At 44.3% G+C, this 25,568-nt stretch overlaps 1 protein-coding gene across 1 annotated transcript in view; it reads right to left on the bottom strand.

Moving 5' to 3' along the window:
• The window catches only part of Cd99l2 (CD99 molecule like 2), a 76,131-nt gene extending 67,483 nt beyond the window's left edge, over positions 1–8,648 (bottom strand). The window contains exons 1-3 of the mRNA XM_051141943.1: positions 8,578–8,648; positions 7,810–7,906; positions 6,897–7,107 (exon numbers count right to left, since the gene is read on the bottom strand). Coding sequence (XP_050997900.1) covers positions 6,897–7,107; positions 7,810–7,906; positions 8,578–8,648 — 379 coding nt within the window. The remainder of the gene's footprint in view (positions 1–6,896; positions 7,108–7,809; positions 7,907–8,577) is intronic.
• Between the last annotated feature and the right edge of the window lie 16,920 nt (positions 8,649–25,568).

The raw sequence follows: 25,568 nt of genomic DNA on the forward strand, positions 1-25,568 counted from the left end.
GACCCTGTCTCAACAAAAGCCAATGTTTGGCACCATCACTCACCCTTGCCCAGCAGATACAGATAGGAAGCACTCTGTCCACCTGTCTTGCCATCTTATAGTGCACAGGGCAGCACCTACTTTTCCCCTTGCCAACAAACTATCTACTATCAATCAATCAACTTTCCTGTTCCTGTTATTGTCCCACCACCCACTTCCTGGAACCCAGAGCCTCATTATATTCTACACAAGTTTTCTAACACTAAACTACCCCCACCCACATACAACTTCCAGGCCAAATTTCAGAGGCACGGGGGGGGGGGGGGTAGGGGGAAGCTAAGGAACTGCTTTGTAGTCTGTTATCTACGTACAGTTGAAGCACAGTAACCCTTCTCTGACATAGACAAAGGCCCCAGGCTGCCCCAGCTCGTGGGCTAATCTAGACTCCTGAAGACCAGTTCCACCAAGGGAGTTGTCCTGCGGGACATTGTGCTACCTGGACGAAGCCTCCCCTGCAGAGAAAATAGAGAGACCTCTGGAGACAACGAGCTCAGTCCCTTTACTGGAGAGAGAATGTGACAGTTGACAATTGGCAGACACAGCATGGCATCATTCAAAGGGACAGAAATAAAAAAATGGGCATGACACCAAATACCTCTAATGCTCATTGCTTCTTAACCAAGGGACCAGATTCATATTGGAGCTATACACAGTTACTGCCACTCCGAGGACTGGGGAAAGCCTTAGGGGATGCAGCACTTCAGCTGGACCTTGACATCTCAGGGACTTGGTGCCATAGTTTTGAAACTGTGACTAAAAGAAAATCATTGGACACTCCTCCACTTGCAAGGTAAACTATGTATTGTCACCTAGAATCTCAACTATCCTACGTGACTCATAACACATGGAAGACAATGAAAGCAACATTTTGTGACTTACAAGGTTTCTTTTTTAATTTAATTTTATTAATTTATTCTTGTTACATCTCAATGTTTATCCCATCCCTTGTATCCTCCCATTCCTCCCCCCCCCATTTTCCCATTATTCCCCTCCCCTATGACTGTTCCTGAGGGGGATTACCTCCCCCTGTATATTCTCATAGGGTATCAAGTCTCTTCTTGGCTACCTGCTGTCCTTCCTCTGAGTGCCACCAGGTCTCCCCCTCCAGGGGACATGGTCAAATGTGAGGCACCAGAGTACGATGATATGATAGTGTACATAAGTGACCCTCAAAACTCCACCAGAGAACTCCTAAAGCTGATAAACACCTTCAGCAAATTGGCTGGATACAAAATTAACTCAAAAATGTCTGTAGCCTTCCTATACACAAATGACAAGCTTGCAGAGGAAGAAATTAGGAAAACCACACCCTCCACATTAGCCACAAGCAATATAAAATATCTAGGAGTCACTCTAACTAAGCAAGTGAAGGACTTGTTTGAAAAAAAAAATTCAAAATTCTGAAGAGATTGAAGATGACCTGAGAAGACGGAATGATCTTCCTTGCTCATGGATCGGGAGAATTAACATAGTAAAAATGGCCATCCTACCAAAAGCAATCTACAGATTCAATGCAATCCCTATCAAAATACCTACACAATTTTTTTTTAAAGACATTGAAAGTTCAATTCTGAACTTCATATGGAAAAACAAGGTTTCTTGATTAAAGGCCGCACAAAGGGCATATATACAGAAGTACTGAAGAGTGGTGCAGGGTCTCAAATAACACAGGCTAGCCTCAAATTTGCTGTGTAGCTAAGGCTAGCCTTTGAACTCCTGCTTCTCCTGCACCCACCTTCTGAGTGTTGGGGTTACAGACCTTCACCACCACATCCAATGGTGATTTTATATATCTACATTAAAACTACAAATCATCAGCCAATGGACCTCTGAGCAGGCTTCTGGGAGAGCTGAATCTAGAATAGAAAGAGGTTTGGGAGTCTCTGCACCAGGCTTCCCAGGCCCCCAAGCGCAGCAGAGGAAAGACATTCAAAGTGTACGATGTAACAGTAGATACAAAGCTGGAAAAGCAAAACCATCAGGTAGGAAAGAAACACAGGCAGGAAAGTCAGTGTGTCTGGAAAGTATATTCCCAGAACCCAGTGAGGCTCTGGTCTTTAGGTAGGCCCCTCTGAGCAGACAGCACAGGCCTTGCATCGTCATCTCACTTGAGCAGTGGTCCTCAACCTTCCTAATGCTGCGATGACCCTTTATTTACGACAGTGCCTCAGGTTGTGTGTGGTGACCCCAACCATAACGTTATTTTCATTGCTCTTTCCTAACTGTGATTTTGCCACTGTTATGCATCATAATGTAAACGTCTGATGTGCCATCCCAAAGGGGTCATGTTGAGAACCACTGCACTAGAACAGCTTCGTGCCCTTCCCTGGTACCCACAAGTGCCCATTCAAATGGCATCTGTGCATTTGTTACAGTTACATGATGTCTATCTTCTGAGGCGGGATGAAGACATGGCCTATAACATAAGGGAGGGACAGAAAACTTATCCTCTCAAGACTGAGTCTCCAGACCCTGTGGAGGACTAAGCGACACACATAATGTGACTCTACAACCATTCAGGGAAAGAAAATCTCCCTGTCCCTTTGACACCCAACTCCCAGGACTGAGGCAGGGCCGAGCTGAGTAGCTGGAAGCCAATCCTGAACACATTCTATCAAGCCTGATATTCCAAGTCAGCCCACAGGTTCTTCTTAGGATCCCAGCCTGGCAGCTCAGTGCTGTAGCATCCGGGACCACTGTTTTCTTGCCTGGCCTTAACCCATAATCATGTGCGCCTAGTTCTTGTTTGCTGAGGCATAAGGCTAGCCCCAAATTCAAGACCTTCCTACCTCAGCTCTGGAACACTGAGATTAATGGGCATGTGCCACTACAGCTGGCATAATTAGAAGAGCATTCATTTTCTTGTGGTGTGATGTGGTGTGGTGTTTTGGTTTGCTTTGATTTGCTTTGACTATAACCCAGGCTAGCCAGGAACTCACCATATACTCTATACTGCTCTCAAACTCACAGCAATCCTCCTGCTTCATCCCCAAATGTTGGGATTACAAACATGAGCCACTACATCCAGCTTAATTTTTAAAAGGAATTTGCATTTATTTATTCATTCTTTCTATTTGTAGCACTGGATATGGAACCCAGGGCCTTGCACATGATAAATAAGTGTTCCACCAAAGAGTTACACCTCCAGCCTTTGTGAATTATTTTAAACAAATATAGAATTCACATACCATACAGTCACCTTTCAATGTGTATAATTCAATGGTTTTTACAGTACTTTAAGAATGTACAGTATCACCTTTCTCTATTTTTAGAGCATTTTCATTACTCCCCAAAGCAGTCATTTACCACCCCCTTCCCCTAATCCTTAGCAACCACTAATCATTTTTTGTTTGTATAGATGTAAATCTCTGAGCATTTTGTGTAAACAATGCTGTCAAGATTTGCAAAGTGTATTTTTTAAATGTGGCTTATGTACTAATCTTAAAGAGGCTCACTGGAAGGCAGGTTCTGTGCTGAGCACTTTAGACACTTAAACTTATTTAATCCTAATAACCGCCACACCAGGAGGAAAGAGCCATTATCCCCATGGTATAATTTAAGAAACTAACAGTAATGTCTCCAGAAGGTTCCTAAATCCTTTGGTGCTACATGTTTTCCATGTAGGAAGTTGGTTATTGCCCACTACTTTTATCTCATTTTTAAAAATTAACATACAAAGTAATGGGCTTCATTATGGCACTTTGACACACATACTGCTATACCTCAATCACGCTCACCTTCCTCATCACCCTGTCTTATTCACCCTTCTCCTTCCTTCTTGATTTCATGTCATTTATATATATATATATATATGAAAATGTGATATTTAACTCTTCTCCATAACCTCTTCTTTTTCTTGCCACATTACTGCTCCCTTACCTCTTCTTAACAGTCTTGCTTTATTCTCTTGTCATATAAATATATACATGGATACATATATGGTAGACTTAGCATATCAGAGGAAACATTTGGTTATTTGTCTTTCTGAGTGACGTATATTGCTTAACATGATGATCTCTGGTTCTACCCACTCTCCAGCAAGAAATATAAATTTTCCTTGTTCACAGATGAATGAAACTCCATTATGTGGCTGGTAAGATGGCTCAGTGGGCAAAGGCCCTTGCCATCAAGCCTGAGGACCTGAGTTTGATCCCTGACCTCACCAGTGCATTGCGGCATGGTGCCTCCACATGATATACAACAACAACAGCAACAACAATAACAAGTGTAACAACATTGACTTCAATTGTTTCACAACTCTACCATGTACATGCACCACATTTTCATTAGCCATCTGCCAGTTGATAGACATCTAGACTCGTTCCATATCCTGTCTGTATAGCAGAAACCATGGTACGCAGGTATCTTCGTGGTGTGCTAACTTAAGGCCCTTTGGGTATATGCACAGGAATGGTAGAGCTGAATCATATGGGAGTTGTATTTGCAGATTTTGAGAAACCCTGATTTCCACAGTGGCTGCATCAGTGGTGACTAAGGCCCTCCCACATCCTCATCAACGCCATTCTAACCTCAAGCAATTTAAATTTGCATTCCTTCCCCCCCAAGACCCAGGATGTTGAACACTTCCTCAAATATTTAGTAGCCATTTATATTTTCTCCTTTGAGATCTGTCTATTTACTGATTGGATGGTCCTGACTGTGGTGAGATAGAATCACAAAGCAATTTGAGTTGCAGGGTCCTCATTTGTCCATTATTTGTCAACACTGCAAGGGGGAGAGCAGGTCACAGTGGCAGCCTTCCTGGGTTGGTACATGGGATAAATGCATACTAATAAATATAGCCCCTGTTAGGACTCGTGCGTGCGCGCGCGCGCGCACACACACACACACACACACACACTCACTCACTCACAGGTCCTTCTACCTGATGCTGAAGAAAAACTTGCCACACTCAGGGTACCTTCAGAGGACACAACTGTTTGAGAAGCAGTAAAATACACATTGAACATTAACTCCCCTTTGTCTTTATAGAATGACTTAAGCACACTTACACTTTTGGGGAGCTAAAACCTATTTCTACTTCCTGGATCCTGGAAGAAGATTACATCTTATCTCCAGATGTGCTCTTGGGACCCTTTGTCTCTCTGCTGGGATTGCTCAGGCACAACCAATTACTGAGAACCAGGAAAAGGAATAAAGGAACACTAGGACAGAGCTCTCTGGACCCCACTACAAAAAAAATTAGGTCTCTACCTTCAAAACAAAGCTATTTCTAGCCCAGTGTTCTTAGGTCAAACAAAACAAAACAAAGAGGTCACAGGGTAGCATTCTTATCTGGTTTGAACCCCAGTATATCTTCTGATATGTGACCACAGTTCCCTTCCGTGGAAACATGGATAATACCTCACCGGAACATTTGTTGTAGTGATTCAAAACAAGATGCCTACAAGGCATGGTGGCATCTAAGTGTTAGCCCAGGTCTCAAGAGGTAGAGGTAAGAGACTCAGGAATCCAAGGCCAGGTCTCAGGAAGCAGAAGCAGGAAGATCAAGAGTTCAAAGCCAACTTTGGGCACATGGCAAATTTGAGGCTACAGAATTGGACTACATGAGACCCTGGCTTCAAAAAAAGTAAGCAAGCAACCAGGACATGGTGGCACATACCTGTAGTCCCAGCACCTGGGGGAGGCAGAGGCAGGTGGATCTCTGAGATTGAGGCCAGCCTGGTCTACAAAGTAAGTCTAGGACAGCCAAGGCTACCCAGAAAATCCCTGTCTCGAAAAACAAAACAAAACAAACAAAAGCAAGCGAGGATTTATGATATACATGACATGTGAAAAGTGATCATTGATCTAACAGGGACACATCCCTGGATCAAAGGCACCTTGGTAACTGTTAGTCATCATACGGACTGATCAAACAGGGTTAGAGAACTCATTTTCAGCAAGCCACAGAAGGTTAGAAGTGGGGCAGCCTCAAGGTCTAGTGTTTTAAGATGGCTACTATGGCGTCACCAAAGCCTGGGAGCAACCCCTAGCTGCCAATTAATCACTGCATGACCTCAGCTCTACCAGCTTCCTCAATCTCTCTCCACTCAAAGCAGGAACACCTAAGGCTTGGCCATTTATAGTCTAGTTTCCAAACCTCCATGCTGTAAGATGCAATTATCTAGCATGCACAGAGCTTCATGGTTGAATTTTAGCAAAGGGGAAAAGCCACAGCTGTCATCTCAAGCATCGTCTCCTGTAGTGTTTGGAACACAGCCCTCAAGGATAAGGTGGGCTGCTGGATACTTTTCTCTACAAAATTCCATTAGACTATAAAAATTGTATCCAAAAGGGAAACTGAAAAAAGCCCTTTGTCCCTGTGACTTTGCTTTCTTCTCTCCATAGCAGTCTACCACATAGATCCGAGGTTTACACTGGTTTTCCCCCTCTACTGGGCTGTCATTGCAGAGATACAAGTCTTGGTTTTCTTTGCCCTCTGCATCATCAAGTCCTAGAATCCAGACTGGCCATAGGTCTGTAGCTCATTGAAAGATTGCCCTTAGGAAAACCAGATCTGCATTTTTGTGTAACTTCCTGGGCTAGGAGCTCTCCTCTTTCTCAGTGCTCCTTAGATGTGATATAAACCTTACTAGAAGTCAGTGCTAAGACAAAGTGTTGTTTGCCTAAGCCTGTATTTTCACTGGTTGGATTTGCCTTCATTTTCAGAAAGTTGAAAGCACAATCCTGCTCAGTTACAATTATAGTGTTTTCTTGGAGCCATTTTTTCTCTCCTGAAGTGGAAACAGGACATAAATAAATGAAAGAACACTCTGCTGGTACATGCTTCAGATGCTATTTTTAAGCACAGATTGTATTTATCATAAGAAGATGCTACTCAGACTCGAATGTACCTGTAAATTCCCCAGGGACCTGGTTATTACAGTAAATAAAACACAGAATCTGACTCAGTGGGGCATGAGCTACTGCATTCCTAACAAGATCCCCGGCAGATGCCACTGCGGCCTCCAACACAAATTGAGTTGCACACTGTGGAAGAAACTTGCTCCCTTGATTCAGCACAATTTCTGTGTCCATCTCCTCCACAATATAAGACCGAAGTCTCTAGAAGTATAAGGATAGACACCAAAAGCACGTCGGGAGCTAGTAAGACCTACAAGTTGCCCCCACCCCATTTTCAATTTGCCCCAGTCCAACGCCACCGAGATCCTGATGAAAGTCGCCTGGGACGCTCTCCAGATGCTTTTACTGCAGGTGGCCTCACAGCCAAATTTCAAAATGACTGCTTTTTCCAAGGTTTTCCTAAGGTACACTCCTGGGCACAGCTGTTATCAACAATACTTGGCTAGGATTTTAACGTCCTAGTGTTTCAAAACCAACTCTAAGAAGGGTCCCATCCCTCATTTTCACCTATACAATTCACAGTGGGTTCAGTTCCAGAAGCCTCAGACCCTCACCCCTAGGCCTAGAGTTGCCAGGTCGCCAATGCCTCCCACCTCAGGCCAGCCAGGCGGGGACAGGGCCGCTCATGCGCAGAGCTACCCCGAGGCCATAGGGCGGGGTCCCTGGGTGCCCCAGCCCTCACCCACCTTACCTCTCTGGACCAGAGTAGCCAAGGAGAAAATGAAGCAAACGAGGAAACCGGTGCGCCAGGCCACCATGGCTGGGAGCAGGCGCAGGGGCCTGGAGGAGCCACAGCACAGGAGGGCCCGAGGGGGAGGGGAGGAGCCAGGAAGGAGGAGCCTGTCACAACCGCAGGACCCCGCCCAGAGCTGCTCGGCCTGGGCGGGAGGTGGAGTGGCGCACCTTAAAGCCCACGCTAGAGGGGCGACTCTGCTGGGCCCACTGCCGGAGACCGGGAGATATTGCTAAGATACTGCTGTTTCGGGGACTTGGCCGCAGTCTGGGGGCGGGATATACGGAGAGAGCGGGGGCGGGGCTCATAGACACCCATTGGGTCCTGAGATCTGGATTGGGTGACAAGCCTACTTAATGCCTGCAGACCCCTTCCTACCCTATCTTCGCAAAGGAAATGTTAAGAGGTGGGCTGCAAACTTCTAACAGTGCATGACCAGAAGCCAGGGCGTGGGAAGCAGCAGTGCAGAGGTGCTCAGGAATGTCATCCATGAGACCACTACACCCTGGCCCAGAGCTTTGGTCTCCCAGCCTGTGACCTTGGGACCCAAATTCCTCCCCCAGCGCCCTGGCAACACTTCCTGCCACACGCTGAAAGCTGCAACAAAACCCCTGCCCTAGACTAAAGAACAGGTCTGCTTGTGTGGCTGCTGGGAACCAGGTAGAAGCCTGCGGTGCTATGGCACGTAACCGAGAGGGTGGGCTCAGTCCATAGCAAAAGCTCTGGGGAATAAATAGTTCCAGAGACTTGGGTTACAGACAGGGTTAGTACTGCGAAAGTTCACAGCTGCTTAATTGATCAGAGAAACATGCCCTGTGACACAGAGTCACATGCAGAGCTACAGTCTTTTCTTTGCCCATGAATCTCAGCAAATGGAGCCCACCTCCCCGGCAGCTAGAATGCAGATATCCTCTCTGCTGCGACAACCAAAAGCCTACTGCATCCTGGAAACAGCTCTCAGGACAAAGAAAGCACCACTGCTCAAGGTGGCAGCACAGTGCCAGTCCATGTCGTTATGCAGCATGAGCTGCCCTGGGTCACTTCAAAAGGATGGCTCCTATTCCTAGTCCCAGTGTTCCTGGCCACAAATGCTCACACACACTCCCCTCCCTCTCTGCCCCCACCTCTCTCTCCCTCCCCTCCCTCCCTCCTCTCCTCGCCTCTCCTCTCCTCTTCTCTCCCTCCCCCTCCCCTCTCTCTCTCTTCTCTCTCTCTCTCTCTCTCTCTCTCTCTCTCTCTCTCTCTCTCTCTCTCTCTCTCTCTCTCTCTCTCTGTCTCTCTCTCTCTCTCTTCCCTCCATCCCACCTCTGCTTTGGTAGACTTTCCCATGAGCAAAGCAGGACTGTAACTGGAGCTGAGGAGCAGAAATAGCTGATATATCTTTATTTCCTATAATGTCCTTGTGTGTCACCTTGATAATCTGGAGGAAGGGGATGAGTGAGTAGGAGTGCCTCGACTTTGAGGGAGTAACCAAGGGACCACACAGTCAAAGGGGCCAGGAGAATAGTGGCAGGCCTGCTGCTGAGTGGCCAAGAACAGGGGCTTTCAGAACTTGGCTGAACCAAAAAGAGTCAATGGAGTGGTGGAAAGTTGTGAGATGGGATGTCATGAGGACTCAATGGAACTAGGTGTCACAGCTGGCAGGTGATGATGCGTCTCTAAAACACAAGATAAGCATAAAAGGTAACCTGACTAGGTGCAGACGCAAGATCTAAGAGAAAAGAATGGTTTTTTAATATATCAAATTACACAAGATAAACAAAATCCTTGTTGATCAAAATGCCTGAAGAAGGCTATGAGCTAAATCTCCCTTTGTAAGATAATCTACCTGGGGTCTAGTGTGTCTCTCAGTATCCTTTAATGTGAGTCTAAGAGGTCTGGTGAATCTTTCTGTTGGATAGAAGTGCCCACCTGGAACTTGGTGAGCAACGCAGTGAGGTAACTGTACCTTTGCTAAACGGCAATCTTACATGAGAGTGATTTACACATGGGAAACGCAACCCTGACAAGCCATGCTCCTTATCCCCTCCACTGTAAACAACATACTTATTACCAAAGCATTATGAAGTCCAGGACGAATTGTCCACATACCACTTCCTTCTCATCCTGCACACCTCCCTAGCTCTTCCCTGAACTTCTCAGGCCCTGAACATTGCCACCAACTCGAAAAAGCAGCTCCTCTTCTAAAATAGCGACCTTTTTCACAAGACAGAAAAGTGTGTCATTATCCACAAGATCCAGCAGGCCATCCCAGGAGCATAGTCCAAAGCATGCTGAGAGCACTGCTCAGTGGCTTTCTGAGAGTCAGCCTGGTACTCAACGACTCCCCAGCTTTCTGTTCCTCTTGTTGTATACCAGACCCAGGGTAAAATGTGTGAACAGTGAAGCCATGACCTCTTAGGGGCTCTGGACTTTAGCAGCTTCCCAGGACTATGAAGTTCTATTGCTACCCAAATGAACAGCTATGCAAACCCTTCCTCACAAAATATTCATCCTCAATTCTGTATGCCAGCCACTTTTACAAAGGAGCCTCCTTCATCCTTAGGCAAAAGCAGCTGTGGGAGGTAGCATCTTACCAATCAGGACCCTGACACTGCCCAGGATGTCCCATCAGGAAAGCACCACTGTCCTTGTTGAAATTGCTCTTGTCTGATGGTTGAGGTGGCTTATCCCTTCAATCCCAGCCATCAAGAGCCTGAGGCAGGAGAATTGCCTCAATATCAAAGCCAGCAGAGGCTTCACAGGAAAACCCTCTGTCAAACACAAACAACACAACTGTAGACTTGTCCCTTCCTGGTGCTTTACCACCAATAACACTTGGGAGCTAGCAGGAAGAAGACAAAGATGAAGGCCTCCTAGTCCAACTGAAGGCTCCCCTTTATTTCCAGGAAACCAAGGGACTCAGCCAGCATACAAGGCTTTAGCTGCCTCATGCTGCATCCCTAAGTCTTGGGCCCAATGCCAGTAGACACACACACACACACACACACACACACACACACACACACACACACACACACACACCACAGAGAGGGGTGCTCAGAAAGAGGGAGAATTAAGAAAGAAAGCTCTCCTGTACATCAGTCTAGTTCCTCACTGAGTCCCCTCCTCCATGGCTGACATCTTACTCAAGGTTCTGGCCAGTTCTGTGCAGAGAAGGAAAAAGAAACCCCAAACTCCCAGAGTACTGACCTTTCGTCTGCAATTGTGAGCTTTGTTGTGGTACAAAAGTCCATTATTTCGTGGAACATAGTAGTGTTTTGTTTAAAGTGCTTGCTGCACAAAATTAAAATTTTGCAAGCCTACTACCCCCCAAATTGAAAAAAGGAAAAAGAAAACAAAATCTAGCAGGAAGAGTTGACACATCTTTGAGCCTTTGGCTCATGAGGATCCAGATATACGGAAACTGGCAGAGTATACCCCGTAAGTGAATAGAAGCTTGGGAAATGGAGCCCACCTCCTTTTTTTGACTTGCAAGCCAATTATCCTCAGTCTCCTCACAGCACCCTTCATATCTCCTCTTGCAGGTTTGGTCATATGGCAAAGTCAGGCAAGGCCTTGGATGCCATGTTAACGGCAAAGGGCAAATCCTGAACACAAAGGGAAAATATTGAAGGGTGTTAAGGGATCTGCAGCATGACAGGCCTGTAGTTCCTGAAGAATAGTCAGCAGAGTATAGGAGGAGAGGCTGGCGCTGGACTCTCAATGCCCACGCTAGGAGGTCGGATTCAGGACAAGGGAAATGAGCAAAGTCAAGGACACAAGGAATTGAGCCAGGAGACTAGCAGTTAGCTCAACGCCATGTGTAGACACGGAAGCAACCCTGTCTACAGAGGACTGTCCTGGAGAACCGATCTAAAAGGAAAATAATAGTTCCCCCAGCCAAGAAGACAAAACTTCCCAGAGAAAGGCTGGGGAAAAGGCATCAAGGACCAGCAATGAGATGTATAAAATGGAGTAGCCAGAACCACCACATGTAAAACTTGGTGGCCGGGTGAAGGTTATACTCTCCTAAGGCAACTGTAGAAGTTTAAACATGTGGAGCCTGAAGAAAGCAACACTGCAAAGGGGACTATGTCAGATTACTGGTATTTTGTAGGTCAGTTTCTCCAAGGAACCTCAGAACTGTACTGTGTAAAAGCCTAATTTTCTTAAAAACAAACCTCTGTTTTACTAGTGTGAAACTACTGTGACCCTGCCTTGTATCTCTAGCAAAGGAAGAAGAGGGGAAGAGAGGAGGAGAGAAGTGGAGCGAAAACTGGAAAAGGAGGGGAAGGGGAAGGTGAGGAGAGAAGAGATGAGGGAAGGGAGGAGGGAGGAAGTGTAAGGGAAAGGACAGAGGAGGAAAGGGAAAGAGAGGGGGAGGAAGAAGTGGGAGGGAGGACTGAGCCATCCAAGAGCCTCACACATGCTAGGCATGTACTCAGCCACAGGGCTATGTAGCCTCCCCTTGGGGTTGAGGGACTTTCCTTCTTTCTTTTTTCTTTTCTTTTTCTTTCTTTCTTTTTTTTTTTTTTTTTTTTTTGGTTTTTTGAGACAGGGTTTCTCTTTGTAGCCCTGGCTGTCCTGGACTCATTTTGTAGACCAGGCTGGCCTCGAACTCACAAAGATGTGCATGCCTCTGTCTCCCTGAGTACTGGGATTAAAGGCTTGTGCCACCACACCCAGCTTGAGGGTCTTTCTTAATACCCCAAGGACCACACAGTGGTGAAGATAAGGACATTACTAGTCATGTGATAATGGTCCAGGAAGAAAACAAGGTGCAAAAGACCACCTGGTCCTTCCTCCCTCTGTGGGCTCATTATGATGAGGAGCCCTCCTCTCTGTCTATCTGTATGCAGACTACCAAGCAGCACTAAGTCAGGCAGGCCAAACCCTTTCACCTGCATGCCTTCCTAATGTGAGAGGCCCTCTGCACTGCTCCTGGCAAGAAATAACTAATATCTCCATAATATTTCTGAGGCAGCATTTTCTACTGTGAATCCTGACCTTAGTAGGAACAAGAATTAATATTTCTTGGATTTTATTGAACTTAGCTGGTGAAATCTCTCCCTCCAAGTACTTGAGAAACTCAAATCACAGAATCAGCATCTGGGCCCTTTCTGTTATCTTTTTCTGTCAGTAAAGCTGCCTAAGAAGCCTCAGAGGAGGGGCTGGAGAGATGGCTCAGAGGTTAAGAGCGCTGGCTGTTCACCCAGAGGTTCTGAGTTCAATTCCCAGCAACCACATGGTGGCTCACAGCCACCTGTAATGAGATCTGGTGCCCTCTTTTGCTCTCTTCTGTCATGTAGTCATACATGCAAATGGATTGCTTATATACACAAATATATAAATAAATAAATAAAATAGAAACCTCAGAGGAAAGTCATGAGACCATGAGACATACATGTGAACAGAGCTCTAATTGGGAGCTATGCCGTTTTATTCAAATAGAACTTTGTTGGGGCGTTGCAATGTCTAAAACACAAGTGTGCACCTATGGCAACCCACTGCTCCTCCTCCATCAAGTATTCTTCTATCTTAGCAAGTGGCATCACTGCTCTTTCAGTTGCTGGGGTCTCAGATCTTAAAAGCAACCATGAGCTTCTCCTGATCACTCCTATCTATCCCTCTGTCCTCACAGATGTCTCTGGAACATTCTGCACCTAGCAGCTAGAGGTAGCTGCTCCAACAGCAGCCTTGCAGCCTCCTGTTAAAGGCTCCAAACCTCAACAGGAAGGAATATAAATACCTGTGCCTGACCAAAAAATTCCTCTAAGACCAACACATCCCTTCGAGACTTGGGTCAGCTCCTGCAAAACAGCTAATGGGTCATTTGCCATCACACCTGTCTGCAGTGACTTGATTGCCTTTCTTTCTTCATCATTGCTTCCACTTTAACCCTGAGATCATGCTAGAACCTACTGTTGCCTCCTAGGCCAACAAAAGCTGGGTATTTATCCTTTTCCACTCTCAGAGGCCCTGTGCTTGATTCTAACACCAAGCTTTTAAGACAGCTTTTTTTTTTTCTTCAGGAAAGAGGTGAGGTAAAGAGACAGCTCAGGCAATAAAGTGTTTGCCATGGAATCCTGAGGACCGGAGTCCAGATCCCAATAAGCCACATAAAAGGCAAGGTGGGGTAGGAGGAGACAGAGTTGAATCCCTGAAGCTCCTTGGCAAGCCAATGGCCAAATTATGAGCTGTAGATTCAGGGAGGGACCTTATTTTAAAACAGTGAAGAGAGAGAGACTGATCAAGGAAAGACACTTGATGTAGACCCTAAACTCCCACCCACACCCAAAAACAGGCTTGGGAGAAAATTAACGTGAGACTCTCTGGCTCCATGATCCTCAACCCCAGCTGCATGCTAGAATGAGGGCTGAGGTATAATTCACATAAAACAAGTTAGCCTTGCACTGGCTAATCTTGGTGTTCTAGTTGATTTGTTCTTGAGGTGCTTAAGAGGGCTAGTGGTGGAGCTCAGTGGTAGAGCATTTGCCTAGCATGCATGAAGCCCTCTCACCCCACTTCCCCAGTCCTCTTATCCTCCTCTTATCACCACTCTCCAAAACAACAACAAACAAACAAAAACAAAGATAAATCATCACACACGATAGGATGTTCGTGAAGCACACCTTAGGTGTGTCTGTGAGGTATTTCTGGATTAACCAACTAGTGCGTTACAGAAAAATCCAAAGGGTCTATTGCAATTCCCAGGTCAGCCTTCTTTACAAAGAAAGTTCTAAGCCAGCCAAGGCTATGTAGCAAGACCCTGTCTTTATTTGTTTTGTTTTTGAGACAGGGTTTCTCTGTGTGGCCCTGGTTATCCTGGACTCACTCTGTAGACCAGGCTGGCCTCGAACTCACAGTGATCTGCCTGCCTCTACCTCCTGAGTGCTGGGATTAAAGGCGTGAGCCATCACACCTGGCTAAGAACTTGTCTTTAAAAACAATTATTCTGAAGGAATGTGAACTGCACTGTCCCACAAGCCGGTGGTTTAAGAGGAGTAAAAGTGGGGAGGAAAAAAGACTTTAGACATAGACATACATGTTCTCTCCCTCTTCTTTTCCCTCTTCCCCCCTTTCCCTGCCCCCACCTCTCTCGTCCATAATGAACTGAAACCATGAGCCAAAATAACTCCAAGATCTAGTTGTGCTGATGCCTGTACCTGCAACCTCAGTGCTATGGAGAGGGAATTGCTGGCCTAAGTGACTGCCAGTCTAGCTCCAAGTTCAGTGAGATCCTGCCCAAAGGAAATAATGCAGAGTGACAGAACTGGCCAACTGGTGCTCTCCTCTGGTTTCTGCATGCACACGTATGTACACCCACACACATACATGCACATATACCACACACCTGCAGAAAGACACAGTGAATAAATTAAATAAATAAATGCTTCCTTTCATATGATGTGTTGCTCAAGTATCTTGTCACAGCAATGACAAATTTAGCATGAGCCTTTTATAGGGGTTCAGTGGAATGCAAAAAGCAACCACTTCTATCTAGTTCTAGAACATTTCCATCATCCCCAAATAAAGCAAAACCTGCACCCACTTAAGCAGTCATCCTCCATCTCTCCTGCCCCTGGAAACTACTAATCTCATTGCTGTCTCCAAAACTTGTTTGTTTGTTGTTTTGTTTTGTTTTGTTTGGGGGGTTGGTTTTGCAATATAGGGTTTATCTGTGTAGCCCTTGCTGTCTTGGACTCACTCTATAGAACAAGCTGGCCACAAACTCAGAGATCTGCCTGTCTCTGCATCCTGAGTGCTGGGATTAAAACCACCACCACCTGGCTTCAAAGCTTGTTTATTGTAAACTTTCTATACAAAGAGAGTCATATACTATGTAATCTCTAGTGTCTACCTTTTCCCATGGATTATGTTTCTGAAGCGCATCCACATTGGACCACATATTTGTCCGTGTCTATTGCTATAATGAAGCAATGGGAAATTGCTTATAATGAAGGCTGGGAAATGGATGAAGAAAAGAAGTTTATTAGGCTCATAGTTTTGGAGGTTGAAATCTTCAAGAACTGTAGAAGCTGAAGAGGTTTCACAGTAAAGCAGGATTTTTAACTCAGTCTTGCTTTTGATTTTTTTCTCTTTCTTTGGGACAAGTTCTCATATTCACCATGTAATCAAAGCTGGCCTAAACCCCTGGTCCTCCAGACTCCACCAAGTGCTAGGATTGCCGACATGTGATACTATATACTTAGTGTATTAGTTATTTTTCTTGTTGCTCTGACAAAAATATCTGAGCAGTTTAAGGAAGAAAGGACTTATTTGGGCTCCAGTTTGAATGCATAGTTCACTGTAGTGGGGAAGTCATGGGGGCAGTAATGTTACGTGGCTAGTCACATTTCATCTGTAGTTAGAGAGCAGACAGAGATGAATTCTGCTGCTCAGCTCACTTTCCCTTTTTTACAAAGTCCAGGACCCGAACCCATGGGATGCCACTAAGCACACTCAGGGCTACTTTGCCCTCCTCAGCCAAATATCTCTGAAAACTCTGAGAGCAGCATCCCAACGACCTGTGCTAAATTTCACACTGGGAACTAAGTTTTTAGTACATTGATCCTTAGGGTTAAGGGTCAAATCATGGGTCAAATCATACCCGTAAAACCACAGTGTATATTACAATTTCATTTCTAACTATGGCTGAAGAAAATTCTCTGATATGATTACAAATTTTGTTTACTCAACTTTTTTCTAGTTTGAAACTATTGTAAATAACAGTGCTACATGCACGCTGGTACAAGTCATTGTGTAGACATGTACACATTTCTCTTGGCTTCTCACTTATCTTGGCCACATACATGGCATTCTGGGGATCAGAGGAGCTATTAAAATTACTGTGTTGAGGGCTGGAGAGATGGCTTAGAGGTTAAAAGCACTGTCTGCTCTTCCAGAGGTCCTGAGTTCAATTCTCAGTACTCACATGGTGGCTCACAACCATCTGTAAGGAGATCTGCTGCCCTCTTCTGGTGTGCAGGTACACATGCAGGCAGAATACTATGTATGTGTGTATATGTAATAAATAAATACATCTTTTAAAAAAACAGTAGCACACGCCTGTAATTCCAGCATTTGGGAGGCAGAGCCAGGAGGATCTCTGTGAGTTCAAGGCCAGCTTGGTCTACAAAGTGAGTCCAGGACAGCAAAGGTTACACAGAGAAACCTTGTCTCAAAAAAATACTGTGTTGAGGCTTAACTCATTTCCAATGTACTCAGCCTGGGGGAGATTAGGCATGTGTACATAGGTAATGAATGTGACCATGACTTTCACAGCTCTGACGAGTGGACCAAGCTCTACCCACTACCTGCTTTCACTTGGCATTCAAGTGATGGATAGTTAAGACCATGTAAAGACTATTTTGTGACATGTAAAAGTGGTATACCATGTAATCTCAGTATTAAGTAATAAGCTTTTATTGGCACATAACCGCAACTGTGCCTGTGTTTCATCTACTGTGGATTTTGTATGGCCCTCAAAACTGGCCTCTGATTTTACCCACTCAAAGTCCTCTGGTTTCAATGGCAGTGGGCACATCTGAGCACTGACATTCTTTGCTTGAGTCCCAGAAAGCCATTCTTTGGCAACTGCTTCTCTGCAACAGAGAGGAAGCCATGTTGTGGGCAGATCTATGGAGGTTAGCTCTCAAGAGCTGTGACACTTCTGCTCCTCAAACAGCTGTTATGTGGGTGGGCGAGGAGTCAGGAGATCACTTTGGAGCATTGAAAAGGTTATTCTCTTTTCTCTGGGCCTTGTTTTTCTCTTCTAGAAAATGAGTTGGTTGAGCAAGACTATCTCTGAGACCACTTACCATTCCAAATTCTCTCATGAGCACAGAACCAAACACTGTCATTAGTATTGCTTTTGATGACCTTCCAGAAACCACGGATCAACATAATACTTATCATTTGAAGTAACTTTAGGTGCCAATTTCACTGTTGGATCCCTGGGAACATGAGTTAAAGATGGTTGTAACATCTTCCATGTGGATGCTGGGAACCGAACTCTTGTCCTCTGCAAGAGCAGCAAGTGCTCTTAACCACGAAGTCATCTCTCTAGCTCCATCAGTTTTCTTTCTTAGACAACTCAAGACTACCTGCCCATAGGCAGCATCATCAACTATGGACTAGCCCTCTCCCATCAATTAGTAATCAAGATAATGCCGCACCTGACTTGCCTACAAGACAATCTAAAGGAGGCAATCCTTGGCTGAGATAACGTCTTCCCAGATAACTCTTAGCCTGTACTAACTTGTGTCATTTAGACAAAAAACTAACCAGTGTCATTGATCCCTTGTCCACTTAGCACACAAACACAGCACTGTTAAACTTTTATTTTATTTGCCTCCAAGACCTCATGTTAATGTCACAATATAAAAACATAGTATAACTTTAAAAGTTCTCTCTCTCTCTCTCTCTCTCTCTCTCTCGTTTTTTTTTTTTTTCAAGACAGAATTTCTCTGTAGCCTTGGCTGTCCTAGACTCCACCATGCATAGCTCCTTTGTGACTTGGATAAGTCATTCTTCTTTCTCTAGGACTTGAGTTTTCTCTTCTGTAAAATGCTCCAAATAATCTGATTTTTTAAAGATCCCTCACAGGAGAGCCCCACAGCTTGCATTTTAGTTGATTCCAGATTTAGTCAATTAGACAAGCAAGATTAGCTAGCACAGAAGTGTTAAGCAATGTGCTCAATGCTGGATAAGCACCTAGCCACTTTGTAATTAACAATTTCAGGGAGATCCAAGATGGCGGCGAGCAGTGTGGACCGTGTTTGGAGGCTCCAGTGAACAATTCAGGGAATTGCACAGATTTCTGAGCCAGGAACACTGAGGTCCCCACACCACGGCAGCGGAAGTGCTCCACGGTTCGGAGGGACCAGGGTGCTGAGGACCTGCGTGCCCCTGCACACGGGAGGTGCGTGGATTTTCTCGGATCGGAGCAGCAGCAGCAGCAGCACCAGCGGCACCAGCAGCGGTGGCTGAGGTTTGCAGCTCATAGCCTTCCAGTGGAGGCAATTGGTGTGGTGGCCGGTGGGAGTTTCTGCGGGAGAGGGGACTCTGGGCAGGATTTGGGTCACGTGGTGCCTTGGGACCCAGACTGGACTCGGCAGACAGTTCGGCCCCAGAGTCCCGGGTCCTAGCCCAGCCCAGCAAGCAATTCTGCCCGAGGCACTAACTCAGCGCAGCCACAGCTCCCCTGCTGTGGCGCAGGCTTAGCGGAGCACTCAGTTCCACATTAGGCACCACCTCAGCTCAGCAGCAGCTCCCCTGCGGTGATGCAGTCTGGGCAGAGTGCTCAGTTCCACCGGCTCTAAGACTCTGGTTGGACACAGTGTACAGTTTGAATCCACAATTCCTGGCTGAGATTGGTGGACAGTTCGGGCCCTGAGTCAATAACTGACCACAGCACGCACTTTGGGCCAAAAGCCCCTAGCTGAGCTTGATGCGTAGTCCCAGCCCAAAAATTCTGGCTGGACCTTGTGTGCATTTTTGGGCCCAGAATCCCTAGCTGAGCTCAGCAGACGGTTCAGGCCCTGAGAATCTAGCTGAGTTTGGCCCGTGGTTCAGGCCCAGTGTTCCTGGCTGGACTTGGCAGGGGTCACAGAAGGATGTGGATATCTTGGCCTGACCCAATGCTCATTCAGAGACCCAGAATGATTGCAGGACCCACAGCACAGGGGAGATGAAGATCACTGGCTGTGAGAGTCCAAAACAACAGGGCTAACCTCCTAACATCCATACCAGTGAAGAATTAGAGCTCCCAGCCTAAGGAAATCTTGAGAAAACAAGTGAATCTATCATCAGACTCCCTCCATCCAACTCTGGAAGCTACCCAACAAAAACAAAGACAGCAAGATGTCTAAAGGACAGCAAAAAAGCATATGCAAAAAACCCCAAAACAACATGGGGTCTCCAGTTTCCAGCTATCTCAAAGAAAACAACCCAGAGAACTCAAATACAACGAAAATACAAGAAAATGACCTCAAATCCTTAGTAATGAGGATGGTAATGGAGGAAACAAATAAAATTTGTAATCAAATGCAGGAAGACGCAGACAAACAGGTAAGAGACATAAAAGAAGCACATAGAGTGGAACTGGAAAAAATGCAGGAAAATGCAAACAACCAGATGAAAGAAATCAAAAAGTCAGTTCAAGATCTGAAAATGAAAATGGATTCAATAATAAACACACAGACAGAAGAAAAACGAGAACGTGAGAATTCAGAGAAGAAGGCTAGCAACACAGAGGTGAGCTTTTCTAACAGAATCCAAGAGATGGAAGAACAAATTTCAGGTCTAGAAGATACAATCACAGATCTTGAAGCAACCATTAAAGAAAATGCCAAATCTGGAAAACTCCTGACACAAAACATCCAAGAGATTAAGGACACCATGAAAAGAAGAAATTTGAGGATAATAGGCATTGAAGAAAGAGAAGATATCAGACTCCAAGGCCCAGAAACTATTCTCAAAATCATAGAAGAAAATTTCCCCAATCTAAAGAAAGAGATGCCTATAAACATACAAGAGGCCTACAGAACACCAAATAGAATTGACCAGAAAAGAAAAACTGCCCGCCACATAATAATCAAAACACAAAACATGCAGAACAAAGAAAAAATATTAAAAGCTGCAAGGGAAAAGGGCCAAATAACATTTAATGGTAAACCTATCAGAATTACACCTGACTTCTCAGCAGAGACCATAAAAGCCAGAAGGGCCTGGACAGAGATCCTGCAAACCCTAAGAGACCACAGATGCCAGGCCAGACTACTTTACCCAGCAATATTATCAATAACCATTGATGGAGAAAACAAAATATTCCATGACAAAAACAAATTCAAACAGTACCTATCCACAAATCCAGCTTTACAGAAGGTACTAGAAGGAAAACTCCATCCCAAAGGGTCAAGCTACAACCAAAACCACTCAGGAAATAGATAACTATAACATGGCAAAAACACAACTACACAAATGCTTGACTGGAAACAACATCAAAATTAAGACTCTTAACAGTCACTGGTCATTAATATCTCTCAACATCAATGGTCTCAATCCTCCAATGAAAAGACACAGACTAACTGAATGGGTGCACAAACAAGATCCAACATTCTTCTGCATTCAAGAAACACATCTCACCCATAATGATAGGCATTACCTCAGGGTAAAAGGTTGGAAAAAAATATTCCAAGCAAATGGTCACAAGAAGCAAGCAGGCGTAGCCATTTTTCTATCGAACAAAATAGACTTTCAACCAAAATTAATCAAAAGGGATGAGGAAGGACACTTCATACTCATCAAAGGTAAAGTCAACCAAGATGACATCACAATTCTGAACATCTATGCTCCCAATACAAGGGCACCCACATTTGTAAAAGATCTGCTAAAAAACCTTAAACCAAACATTGATCCCCACACAATAATAGTGGGGGACTTCAACACCCCACTCTCACTGAAGGATAAGTCATTGAAACAGAAACTAAGCCGAGAAATAACATCATTAACCAATGCCATGGGTCAAATGGATCTAACAGATATCTATAGAACTTTTCACCCAAACAAGAAAGAATATACCTTCTTCTCTGCACCCCATGGAACCTTCTCCAAAATTGATCACATCGTAGCTCACAAAGCAAGCCTCAACAGATACAAGAGGATTGAAATAATACCTTGTATCCTATCAGATCACCATGCTCTTAGGCTGCAATTCAACAACAACAGAAATAACAAAAAGCCTATATGTATGTGGAAACTAAACAACTCTCTGCTAAATGACACCTGGGTCAGGGAAGAAATAAAGAAAGAAATCAAGGAGTTTCTGAAATTCAATGAAAATGAAGAAACAACATACCCAAATTTGTGGGATACATTGAAAGCAGTGATAAGAGGAAAATTCATAGCACTAAGTGCCTTTAAAAAGAAATTGGAAACATCGCACATAAGCATCTTAACAACACAACTGGAAGCCCTAGAAAAAAAAGAAGCAGAAACACCCAAGAGGAGTAGACGTCTGGAAATAATCAAACTCAGGGCTGAAATTAACAAATTAGAAACCAAGAAAACAGTCCAAAGAATCAACAAAACCAAGAGCTAGTTCTTTGAGAAAATCAACAAGATAGACAGACCGTTAGCCAAACTAACTAAAAGGCAGAGAGACAATATTGAAATCAACAAAATCAGAAATGAAAGGGAGACATAACAACAGACACTGAAGAAATACAAAGAATCATAAGATCCTACTTTGAAGGCATATATGCCACAAAATTTGAAAATCTAAGGGAAATGGACGATTTTCTTGACCAAGTTTACTTGCCAAAGTTGAGTAAAGAACAGATAAACAAGCTAAATAGTCCCATTTCCCCTACAGAAATAGAAGCAATCATCGATAGTCTCCCAACCAAAAAAAGCCCAGGGCCAGATGGTTTCAGTGCAGAATTCTACCAGACCTTCAAGGGCAAGCTAATACCGATATTATTCAAGCTACTCCAAAAGATAGAAATGGGTGGAAAATTACCAAATTCATTCTATGAGGCCATAGTCTCATTGATACCTAAACCTCACAAAGACTCAACAAAGAAGGAGAATTTCAGACCAATTTCTCTTATGAACATCGATGCTAAAATACTTGCAAAACGAATACAAGAACACATCAAAGATATCATTCATCATGACCAAGTAGGCTTCATTCCAGGCATGCAGGGATGGTTTAATATACGGAAATCCATCAATGTAATCCACCATATAAACAAACTGAAAATAAAAAACCACATGATCATCTCTTTGGATGCAGAGAAAGCATTTGATAAAATCCAACATCCATTCATGTTTAAAGTTTTAGAGAGATCGGGGATACAAGGCACTTTCCTCAACATAATAAAGGCTATATACAGCAAGCCAATAGCCAAAATCAAAGTAAGTGGTGAGATACTCAAGGAAATTCCTCTAAAATCGGGAACAAGGCAAGGCTGCCCACTCTCTCCATATCTCTTCAATATAGTACTCGAAGTTCTAGCCAGAGCAATAAGACAACAAATGGAGATCAAGGGTAGCCAAATGGGAAAGGAGGAAGTCAAATTATCCCTGTTTGCAGATGATATGATAGTGTACATAAGTGACCCTCAATTTCCACCAGAGAACTCCTACAGCTGATAAACACCTTCAGCAAATTGGCTGGATACAAAATTAACTCAAAAAAGTCTGTAGCCTTCCTATACACAAATGACAAGCTTGCAGAGGAAGAAATTAGGAAAACCACACCCTCCACATTAGCCACAAGCAATATAAAATATCTAGGAGTTACTCTAAGTAAGCAAGTGAAGGACTTGTTTGAAAAAAATTTCAAAACTCTGAAGAAAGAGATTGAAGATGACCTGAGAAGATGGCATGATCTTCCTTGCTCATGGATCGGGAGAATTAACATAGTAAAAATGGCCATCCTACCAAAAGCAATCTACAGATTCAATGCAATCCCTATCAAAATACCTACACAATTTTTTAAAGACATTGAAAGTTCAATTCTGAACTTCATATGGAAAAACAAAAAACCCAGAATAGCTAAAACAATCTTGTACAATAAAAGGTGCTCCAGAAGAATCTCCATACCTGATCTCAAACTGTACTATAAAGCAATAGTAATTAAGACAGCATGGTACTGGTACAGCAACAGGCTGGTTGATCAGTGGAATCGAATCGAAGACCCAGATATGAATCCACACACATATGGTCACTTGATTTTTGACAAAGAAGCCAAATCCATTCAATGGAAAAAGGATAGCATCTTCAACAAATGGTGCTGGTCTAACTGGAGGCCTATGTGTAAAAAAATGAAACTGGACCCATATTTGTCACCTTGCACAAAACTCAAATCCAAGTGGATTAAAGACCTCAACATAAAACCAGAGACACTAAGCCACTTAGAGGAAAAAGTGGGAAAGAGCCTGGAACATATCGGCACAGGAGACAACTTCCTGAACAGAACACCAACGGCCCAGGCCTTAATGTCAACCATTAATAAATGGGACCTCAGGCTGAGAAGCTTCTGTAAGGCAGGAGACACTGTCAAGAGAACAAAGCGACAGCCTACAGACTGGGAAAAAATCTTCACCAACCCTACATCTGACAAAGGTCTAATATCCAAAATATATAAAGAACTCAAGAAATTAAACACCACCAAACCGAATAACCCAATTGAGAAATGGGGCTTGGAACTAAACAGAGAATTCTCAACAGAGGAGTATCAAATGGCTGAGAAACACTTAAAGAAATGCTCAACCTCCTTAGTCACCAGGGAAATGCAAATCAAAACAACTCTGAGATTCCATCTTACACCCATCAGAATGGCTAAGATCAAAAACTCAAGCGACACCACATGCTGGCGAGGATGTGGGGAGAGAGGAACACTCCTTCATTGCTGGTGGGAATGCAAACTAGTACAGCCACTTTGGAAATCTATCTGGTGCTATCTCAGAAAAATGGGAATAGGGCTTCCTCAAGACCCAGCTATTCCACTCCTTGGAATATAGCCAGAAGATGCTCCAGCACACAACAAGAAAATTTGCTCAGCCATGTTCATAGCAGCCTTATTCATAATAGCCAGAATATGGAAACAGCCTAAGTGTTCATCAGTAGAAGAATGGATAAAGAAACTGTGGTACATATACACTATGGAATACTACTCAGCTATTAAAAACAAGGAATTCCTGAAATTTGTGGCTAAATGGATTGAGCTAGAAATGATCATAATGAGTGAGCTAACCCAGAAGCACAGAGACTCAAATGGTACATACTCACTTATATCTGCATACTAGCCCAAGGGGCATGTCCCACAAAAGCCTTCACTTACCAGGAAATTGGGACAGAGGGGAGGACATCCTATTGGGACTCTAAATGAGAGAAGCATGGGAGAATAGCAAAGTAGAAGGATCCAGAGGGTCCTAGAAATCTACAAGTAGAACAATATGATAGGCAGATTTGGGCCCAGGGGTCCCGCTCAAACTAAGGCACCAGCCAAGGACAATACAGGAGGTAAACTTTAAACCCCTACCCGGATCTAGCCAACGGTCAGAACATTCTCCACAGTTGAGTGGAGAGTGGGATATGACTTTCTCACGTACTCTGGTGCCTCACATTTGACCATGTCCCCTGGAGGGGGAGACCTGGTGGCACTCAGAGGAAGGACAGCAGGTTGCCAAGAAGAGACTTGATACCCTATGAGCATATACAGGGGGAGGTAATCCCCCTCAGGAACAGTCATAGGGGAGGGGAATAATGGGAAAATGGGGGGGGGAGGAATGGGAGGATACAAGGGATGGGATAACCATTGAGATGTAACAAGAATAAATTAATTTAAAAAACAAAACAAAACAAACAAACAAACAAAACAATTTCAGTATGCCCATGAGGGCCCACATGAGTTGTCTGTGGCTGCCATAACAAACTACTGAACACTTGGCACCTTAGAACAGTGATAATTTTCTCTCTTGTACTCTTGGAAGTCCAAAGTCTGCAGTCAATGGGCAATAGGGCCTGGAGACTTGAGGGAGACTGCTTCCTTTGCTCCTTGCAGCTTTGAGTGAGCACTAGGCATTCCTTAGGATTGCTTCCTGCACATGCATCCTTCCAATCTATGCTTCTGTCTGTCTTTGCATGACGTCCCTGGCAGCACAGCATGGTTTGGGTTTGAGGGAGAGCCTCTGCTAAATCCAATACAATTTCATGTTAGGATACTGAATTACATCCACAAAAACCTTATTTACATAGACACATTCTGAGGTTTCCAGCAGATGTGGATTTTAGGGGACAGCATTCAACTTATGACAGGTGACACCAACAATTCTAATTGTCCATATATATGTTGATAAGAAGAAAAAGTAAGTAGGCCACACATGTTAGCACTTATCTGTTACCTCAGCTATCCAGAAGACTGAGCCAGGAATAT

The sequence above is a fragment of the Acomys russatus genome, chromosome X (genome assembly GCF_903995435.1).
Source record: "Acomys russatus chromosome X, mAcoRus1.1, whole genome shotgun sequence".
Classification (NCBI taxonomy): domain Eukaryota; kingdom Metazoa; phylum Chordata; class Mammalia; order Rodentia; family Muridae; genus Acomys; species Acomys russatus.